This window comes from Arachis ipaensis, chromosome B09 (genome assembly GCF_000816755.2).
Source record: "Arachis ipaensis cultivar K30076 chromosome B09, Araip1.1, whole genome shotgun sequence".
Taxonomy (NCBI): Eukaryota; Viridiplantae; Streptophyta; class Magnoliopsida; order Fabales; family Fabaceae; genus Arachis; species Arachis ipaensis.
This window is the reverse complement of record NC_029793.2, coordinates 5685697-5695256: the sequence shown is the minus strand read 5'-3', so window position 1 is coordinate 5695256 and position 9560 is coordinate 5685697. Positions and strand designations below refer to the sequence as shown.

The window sequence follows — 9560 nt, the reverse complement described above, 5'->3', positions numbered from 1 at the left end:
TACATGCATGTACTCAAATTTTAAATAAAATACTCTACATAGTCAATAATAATTTAGAAATGAAAGAAAATATTTTATTCCATACAAAATAATTAAAAAATATATTTTATTCTAATACAAAATAATTTTTAAAAAATGACTTAAAAGATGTTATGAATACTATAAAAGTTTGTAATATTCTAGTGATTTAGGTAAATACATGATAAAAATATTTTTCTTTAATTTCTAGATTATTATTGACTATGCAGAGTATTTCTTTAATGTCCTAAGTTATTAGGATATTACAAATTTTTATAGTACTCCTAACATCTTTTAAGTCTATTTTTAAATAGTCACAAAAAAAACCTTTTTTTTTAATTATTTTACATAAAATAAAATATTTTTTTGTGGTATAATTTAAATAAATTTATTAAAAAATATTCATATAATTTTTTAATAAAATTATTTAAATTATATAGTGAGATATTACATAATTCGAATTACGCAGGGAAAATTCGAATCACTCTTATTCAAATTATATGGTATATTCTTCTTCAGTCCATTCTTGATAGTTCATGAATATTTTTTATGGATTAATTATTTTGTGAATTCAAGCATGGAGGGAGAAAGATTAGCATACATACCCTTGATGCTTTCCTTTCCTCCATATAACATAGTAGCGGTTGGAAGACAAGGGCTGATTAAGAACTGGAATGAACATAACGTCGTCGTAATCCGTTGTGGACCCATTTCCTCCTCTATTAACAGTATAACTGACGGTCAGATTCTCGCTCTGAGGAAAAGGGAAATGGCTGATGTTTCTGTTTTTCAACAAACCAAAGAACCAATAGCTTTGTGCTGCTTCATCTTGGAGAACAAGATAACCTGAATTTGGACCCTCTGAAGAAGGTGCCTTAGAAAGGGCATTAACGTCTTTCTTTAACAATGAACGAGGCCTTGTTGAATACATTCTTGATTCTTATTAACTTCTTTCTCTTCTTATTCTTCAAGCTTCTCTCATATAGTTGTGTGTGTATTTATTAAGGGAAGTTCTATGGTAGCATGAGTTTTGGTGGCTAAAGGTGGCATAAGGTTGACCAACAAGTAAAATATTGACACATGACAAAAAAATTAAATCTAAAATCAAAATGATTCTCTGTCTTATAATTTTTTATAATTATTTTTATCAAAATAATTTCTCATGCTTCTCATTTGTCAAATCTTGACGAATATTGTGATTTCACAAATTTGTCTAAACATTTCTAATCTTATACTCAAAATGAGAAATTATGGAGACAAATTTGTGAAATCACAACTTTGATCAAGATTGGATAAGTGAAAAGTATAAAAAATTATTTTGATAAAAATAATTATAAAAAATTATGGAAGAGAATTGAAAGTTACTTCAATTCTGAGGAGTGTTAGCAGGTAATAAGTTTTGTAATTGAGGAGTGATAGGGGCCAGCAACTTTTGGTATTTGTAGTTATCAAATAGTCATAAATTATAATTTAATGGTGTGAGATTGGTGTGAGATTTCATCTAATGACTCACTTTTTCTTGCTGGTTACATGCTGGCCAGAATTTGAAAAAGTTGCTGGCCCCCTAGACTTTTTCTTTGTGATTTATAACTATCAATTAATTATCATTGGTATTTTTAATGGTGTGAGATTTTATCTAATGGTATAGAATTATTCACTTTTCTTTTACTAATTAAGTGCTGACCAAATTTTAATAAAAGTACTGATCCCTTAGACTTTTTCTTTCAACTATATCTAACTTTCTTTTACGAGTCTGAACTATATCAGTATTATATCCCTTATTAGCTAGAGAAACACGCTAGAGGAATCTTAGAAATTATTATTTTTAACAATTAATTAATCATTAATATTTAAAAGTAAAAAAATATAAAATAAAAAATATTATTAAATTACTAAATTAAAAAATTAAATTAAAAAAATTGAGTTAATAATTAAATAATAACTAAAAATAATAAATTTTGATAACTTCCTAATATTTCTCTTATAAAATATCTTCATGATTAATATCAAACAAGATTTTTATATCAATAGAATAACATAAAAGAAATAAAGTATTAAAATATCCAACATTATAAATTTATAATTCGTAATTTTTTTGGAGTTGTTTCCTCCACAATAAATTAAAATATGATAAACAAACCTTTAAATTTTTATGTATATCATAAATTCTCAATTTTTAGAGATAGCATATAAGATATAACACTAAAGAAAAAAAATCAGAAAGATAATAATCTTACTCATTTATATATAGGTCTCCCATCACTAAAAGAAAAAGTAAACAATGAACTAAAAAAAATGTTAAATTAATTTTAAATATCAAATTTTTAATTAATTAAAATAATCAGATTTTTGAATTTAAATAATTATATATAACAACCAAACTTTCTTTAAATACACTTAGGTTCCGTTCTCTCTCATCACACTGCGTCTTGTCTCCACCTTTACAGTTCGCTTTCACCGCCAAAGCGAACTCTGATACAAAGTACGCGTTAAAAAAAACAACTAGTATAGTATATAGATAAGAAAGAAACACCTAGGATATATAAAAAAACATCCAGTATCCTATATGTATAAAAAAAAATCCATGGCATATAAAAAGAAAAATACAGTTTAACAAAAAAAGAAACATCCTCCTTAACCTAAAACTCTAATTATATACTAATCTATTGTATATCAATGGAATGAACGAAGACCAGAAATGCATGGTGGAAGACAGGAAAGACTCGACGGCTTGGCGTGGTGACTTGGCCAGAGATGTGGCTTCAGAACAGTGGTAGAATGAAGATTCTGGCGCGGCGAGGTAGAGGAAGACACTATTAGAAAATTAGTTATTACAGATAGATATTTTCGACAGATTTTATCCCACGGAAATACAGACAAAATTTGCGAGAGATTTTTTGTCGAAAACAAAAAAAAATGAATTAGCATAAATTACAGACGGAAAAGAGAATACGTCGATAATTCTATCGAAAAAATTAATTTTATTAAATTATTACAGACAAAAAATCTATCTGTAATTTAAAATATTCCGTTGGAAATGTTGAGTTAAACCTAACTCTGCCCCTACCCTCTCGAGTTCCATTCACACTCCACACAAGTGAAGAGCTTCTTCCTCTCTTCGTCCACGCTCTCTCCATTGCACGAGCTTCTTTCACCGCTGCCACCGCCGCTCGCGTTGCATGATCTCATCAATGACCTCTGCAACGGCCATTCGCTGGTCATCCTTATCCACCGGTTCAGAAATCACTGCACTCATCCTAATTCAAATTGGTATATATGGTTTCGCATCGCTTTCAATTTTTGAATTCTTTTCATTTGAAATTTTTTATGTTTGTTCTTTTGTGAATTTTGAACGATGCAGCTTTTGTGGCTCCAATCTGCTATGCGAGAAGAATCTTCTCACTCTCTGCAGGGAATCACACGTACACAGAATATGTCACTTCATCTCTACTTCGGTCTCTATCTTTCAATTTTTCGCTAATTTGAATTTCCTAAACTGCTTAATACTAGTTTGGAATCATCAATCTCAGCTTTCTGCTATCAATTTAATTCAGTTAATTCTAGCTTGTCTAATGTGTCATTTGATTTGTGTAAATTTCACTAGGTTCTGAAACTTTATCGCCCTTGTTACGGAACCAGAATAGCAACTTTTAAGGTTTCATTATGAGATTTCATATTTTTTACTCTTAGCAGATTTCTTATTTGATATGATTACTAAACTCGTGTTAGGTTGTGTTGGGTCTTCCTCCTCGTAAACCAATTTTATGCATGTTTTCCTCTTCGTTAATTGAAGTTTTATGTGTTGTTCATGTTAGGTGTTTGTACTTTTCTTTTTTTTTCTTTTAGTTGAACTTAATCTGTTTTACCGTTGATTTATTTTATGCCTCAGAAGTTTGAACAAGTGTAGAAAATAAATTGAATTTTGTACTACTTTATTATTCATTTATTATTATTATTATTGTTTTTTGGATTATGTGGTGTGGTCATTCTAAAAATTTAATTACATTTCAAAGTAATATAAGCATTCCATTTGGTGTGAGCGCTGCTTAAGAATCCAATGCTTTGTTATAACTTCTAGATTAGGTGTGATGTTGATATTATGTCCTAGCTGTTATGCTTATGTTTTTGTGGTTTTTGCACACAATTTCGTAATGGTTCCACTTGGTACTAGGTATCTGGTGTTCAGTTGCTTGCCTTCTCTATAGCCACTTCTGCTATTTTTGTTTGGAGTAACCAACGAGATTTACTCAACTTCGCCTTCTCTTATTCTCATAAATTATCAGAAATTTTTTCCCCCTCTTCTGAGCAAGATGATGAAGTGGATAGAAAACGAAAAGCTTTTATTTTGTGTATGCTTATTATCTCAAGTTTTCAACAATGTTTGAGAGATATATCCGTAAAGCTGTTTTCTCCTCCAAGCAGAGTCCATTTTGCTCTATTATAGACCTTTTTTTTTTCTATCACTAGATGTAATCGCCTAGCAATAGAAAATAATATTCCCATAGAAGTAGCTTTATTGAATAAATTGCATAGTGTGCTAATAAGCAGTAACTTTCCTTAAAACTACTACCATATATGTTAATGCTACATCTCAGATTGTAAATGCTTCAATCTTGTTAAACCTTGTGACAATGTGTCCCAGATTCAGTCTCACGGTGCAGCTGGTTATGCCACGGCCACTACTACTGGCGATAGCATCCAGAGGTTAGTTGGTGTAAATTCAAAGCATTCAATGCTAAAATTGATTTTAGCTGGTTATGCCACTTTCACTCTAACTTCAAATGTGACTCAATCTGCCATTTCTAATAAGTTCTTGTATATACAAACAGTACATTGTGAAATAATTGGTTTTCTTTGGATTATGAAGTTGGCAAATTGTGTTGAAATTGGGCTCCCTGCATTGGTTATTCTGGTGATATTGTCCCAGGTATGTTACTTTCTTAAAAGATGTCATATTCTATTATTTTAATTGTATCAACATGTCCTATTTTAATACTGCAACTTTCCTGCACCTATAATATATGACTTGAGTTTCTAATATATGACTAAGTTTAAATACCATAGTTTGAGGCAAATAAAGCTTGTTTAAACCCTTTCTGTCGTTCACTATTTTACTTCAATCTTGTTTTTCTAGTTTTTGTTTTATTTGATTTGGTGAGTTTTTTTTTTTTTTATTTCTTAGCTTATTTTAGTGTTGCTTTTAAGGAAGATAAAAGTGTGAAGTTGACCCTTGGTTGGTGCTGTTTAGAATTAATTAAAATTCTACTATCCCATTCATTTTTCTTTTATTTCGTTTTTGTTTGCATTTGAATATTGGTTTGTAGTTTTAGCTCTTGTCTTTATTGAACAATAAATTGGCAGTAGGTGAAAAGATTGACCTTTGATTGATTTCATTTATATTTTCACTTCTTTTATTCATGCCACCATTATTCTTGAGTAAATTCTAATTTATAAATTTCCAAACAAGCTCTAATAATATTTTTTTTAAAATGTTTATTTAATTTTTTAATTTCTAAATTTATCTCGAAAAATCTTTGCATTTTTCTTAAATTAGTTACAGTTTTTACCGTGCAGATAAAGTCACTGCCTCTTTGTAAAGCTCCAAGGCAATACAAGTATGACTCACAAGGCTAAGCTTATAGGAGGATATTCTATTCAATAGAAAGGTGAATAATTTCTCTTCTCTGTAGGAATTGTTAGTTTTGTATTGTTGCTTTGCTTCGTTTGAGTATTGGTGTTGCCCTTTTCATAAATTACAATTTTTGTTTTACCTTTTATACTTGCTTTCTACTGCAAAATTCAAAAGAGAATGAAAATTTAATGCAGTTTAATTGACAAGGATCAGAATTGCTATGTTATTTACTTACTTACATCTTGATTATTATCTCATGACATGTCATGAATGATGTCATGGTTTTTCTCTTTTCTATCTCAATAATAGTTGAATGTTTAGGGTTCAAATTTTAATTATAGGTTTTAGCATACTTTTCTGGCGTAAGAGTAATCATCATCATTCTTCATTTTGGATTGATCTGTGTCTGAGATAATAAACTAGTAATGTTTGTCTGTTAATTCTTTTCTTTTTCTTGTCATACTCCCATACTCATAGTCATAAATAGCTAAAAACAAAAACTTGGTATTACCTTTGTTTTTCTTAATTGTTTAAAATTTTTTCTTGGGTATATTGTTCTGTGTTGAAATTTTTGCTAGATTCTTGTGTTCTTGATAAAAGAATATTTCATTAATTGTTTTTGTGTTTTGACAAAGTTGGAACGGACAATTGAAAAAGTCAAGAAGGAAAAACTGAAACAGAAGAGATAGAATGAGGCTTATGTTAGCTATTATGAGAAGGTTAGAGCGTCAAGTAGTTTTAGTGTTGTTCCTCTACCACCACCACCACCGCCACCCTCAATCTCTTTGGATGGGGACTATGATGATGATGAGGATGAAGATGACACTAAAGACTATAGCTGATAGTTTTAGTATGGTTGAACAATATATTCTGAAAATTATAGTTGATGATCAATACACTTTGTTTATGTTTTGAATTATATTGACTTGCTTGTTTATAATACTTTTCTTTTAGTTTGATAATACGATGAATTTGTTTATTTTTTGAAATATTATAAATATTTGAATACAAATTAGATAAAAATTTGTATTAAATTATATTTGTTTTGTATGAAAACAAATTTATTTTGCAATGAAAAAATCCAAAAAAAATCTATTTTACCTTACTGATGGATTTACAGACGGATTTTCTGTCTGTATTCAGAGTTTGGGATGGTTTTCCAAGGTTCTAATTACAGACGGAAAATCTGTCAGAAAATATGTTGCCAATTACCGACGAAAAATCCGTCGAAAAATCTGTTGCCAATTACCGACAGAAAATCCGTCAGAAAATCTGTCTCTAATTACCAACAGAAAATTCGTTGGAAAATATGTCTCTAATTACCGACGAAAAATCTATCGAAAAATCTTTCTCTAATTACCGACGAAAAATCCATCGAAAAGTTCGACGTTTTAGAAAAATGGTGGGGAGAATTTACCGAAGGAAAATCTATCGGTAACTGGTAAAAATCCGTCGGTAAATAATTTTCGACGAGACTTTTACAGAAGGACAAAATCCATCGGTAACCAAAAATCCATTTGTAATAAAAACCAAATCTATCTGTAAATCTGTCTGTATTAAGCAATTTTCTAGTTGTGAGAGAGGCGCACTTCGTGGATTTCAAAAGCGAATGAACAACAGTGCGCGAGGGAAGAGGAAGAAACACAGCGGCGTGGCGTGGAGGGGGAGGCAGCAATAATGTGATGTCATGCAGCAACAATAAACCATGTAAGTGGAGCAGTGGCGCAAAGAAGCTTTGTGACCGGCGACGGTGGACAATAATATAGGAAGAGACAGGGTTGAGAAGGATGAAATTAGGATTTAATAGAGATAAAAAAATAAAAGTGAAAATAGGGATAGATAATTAAGTTAGATTTCATAATTATTAGACTTAAAAGTGTACCTCATTGTTCATAAACCTCTTTCTCTATCTAGCTAGCATATCATTTTGAAAAAGTATAGGTAGACAATGAAAATACTAAACAATGTGAATAATGAATATATCAGATGTTCAATTCACTAGGTGTACAGATGATTATCCTAGTATTAAGATTTATGTGGGTAATTTAGGAGTGTAGTATGTTTTTACTTTATTGAGCCAATTTTAAAGTTTATTGTTCATATTATTTACAAAAGTCATTGTCTAGTTAGCAAATCCTATCATTTTTGGCCTATTATTGTTGTTGTCGTTGATGTTAAAACGCATGTTAAACTCATTGTAAATAAAAGACATAAAAGAAGCATTACACAATCTTGAATGCAATACTTAACACGTGATCTTATCTCATCAATCATCACTGTACATGATAATTACAATGATGCCACTTTTGTCTTTTATTTCATTTATGTCCTGCATGGACTGGTGCACCATTGTATTATAAATATGGACCACATACATTGATTATTCAATCCTTCAATTCAACCTTGCACTCTAATTCTAAACCTAATTTCTCTCATCAGTAGCTATTTGCTTTAAGTAATTTGAACTTGCATTTTCTCTTTTCACACACAAATCCGTTCCTTATGGGTTCCTTCAACTTGTTTTGTTTCTTCAACATCATCTTTCACGTCTTTGTTGCAACACCCATATTCTCAGATTCAAATAATAATGAACACTTATCATCGTCAATCTCCACAAAATTTCTAGATTTGGCAAAGAGTCCTGAAGTATTTGATTGGATGGTTGGGATCAGAAGGAAGATTCATGAGTACCCAGAATTGCAATATGAGGAATATAAGACGAGTGAGGTCATAAGAGAAGAGTTGGACAAATTGGGAATTCCATATAAGCATCCAGTTGCTGAAACGGGTGTTATTGGATACATTGGAACTGGAAACGCTCCTTTTGTTGCGTTAAGAGCTGATATTGATGGTCTCCCTATTCAGGTTACTTATAAAATAATTTTATTCACAAATAATAATTTACCATCATATATTATTATTTTGAGAAAAACTCAAATTTACCTCAAAAGAAAAAGTTAATATTATTTTTTTGCATAGGGACTAATTAATAAGAAAAAAGATTAGGGGTTGGGTTGGATGTTTTTTTTAGGAACCTTACTGTCCTTTTGAGATAATTGTCAGAAGTCAATAGGATATTCACTTTATTATTTTCGATAGTTATATTGGGTAATTTTGTTGAATGTTTAGATAGTTTTGCCAAACTAATTAACCTAATCTTTAATTATATATCGAGTTAGTTTATAGTGTTTCATACATAAAATTGTCAACACTCAAGTTTTTCAATTATATTAAAGGTACAAGTATATATTAAAATCGGTCATTAAAATTAATTATTAATATAAAATATATATTAAAATATACAATATATATAAATGATTTAAATTGTATATATATTTACGAATATGAAATTATTAATTTAATGACTAATTTTTAGCGTAAAGGAGATGTCTTTTCTTCTCTGAGTATTTTTCAAGTGGTTGGATTTAAGCTAAGATAAAAATCTGGACTATCCAATCATTATGTATATATTTAAGTATTTTTCTTGTTCAGAAATTAAAATAATAATTAAAAAACATTTAATTGAATATATTAGTGTTGATCTAATGAAAGTTAAGTGTCACTGACTTGTTGCTATATATCCAAAATTAGGAAATGGTGGAGTGGGAGCACAAGAGTAAAGTAGATGGAAAGATGCATGCTTGTGGCCATGATGCTCATACTGCTATGGTTCTTGGTGCTGCTAAGATTCTCAAACAACATGAAGATCAGATAAAAGTATCATTTTCTTTCTTAATTGCCACTTTTTAATTAGATGATTTATGTAATTAATCATTAACAAGTTATTATTAGACTGGTGACAAGCAACATATATAGTTTTTCATAAAGACATTGACATCAGATTAGACAAAAAAATATTATTAAGAGAAAAAATAAATATAATATTTATTATATAGTAAACATAGTAAAC

The 9560-nt window shown here is 29.7% G+C and overlaps 1 protein-coding gene and 1 long non-coding RNA gene across 5 annotated transcripts in view; both read left to right on the top strand.

The window, feature by feature from the left end:
• LOC107617297 (IAA-amino acid hydrolase ILR1-like 4) overlaps window positions 1–9560 on the top strand; it is a 29375-nt gene that overhangs the window by 18247 nt on the left and 1568 nt on the right. For 2 of the 4 annotated variants that reach the window (XM_021110507.1, XM_021110505.1), the window contains exon 2: window positions 9242–9367. The exons of 1 other annotated variant lie outside the window; for it this stretch is intronic. In XM_021110507.1, coding sequence (XP_020966166.1) covers window positions 9242–9367 — 126 coding nt within the window. Of the gene's footprint in view, window positions 1–8039; window positions 8516–9241; window positions 9368–9560 lie in introns of those variants that run through there. One more of the 4 variants, XM_016319032.2, reaches the window with a different exon arrangement.
• LOC110266244 lies at window positions 3980–6594 on the top strand. Its single transcript, XR_002353335.1, has 4 exons — window positions 3980–4722; window positions 4886–4945; window positions 5579–5684; window positions 6286–6594. It is a non-coding gene; the product is annotated as an uncharacterized LOC110266244 (long non-coding RNA).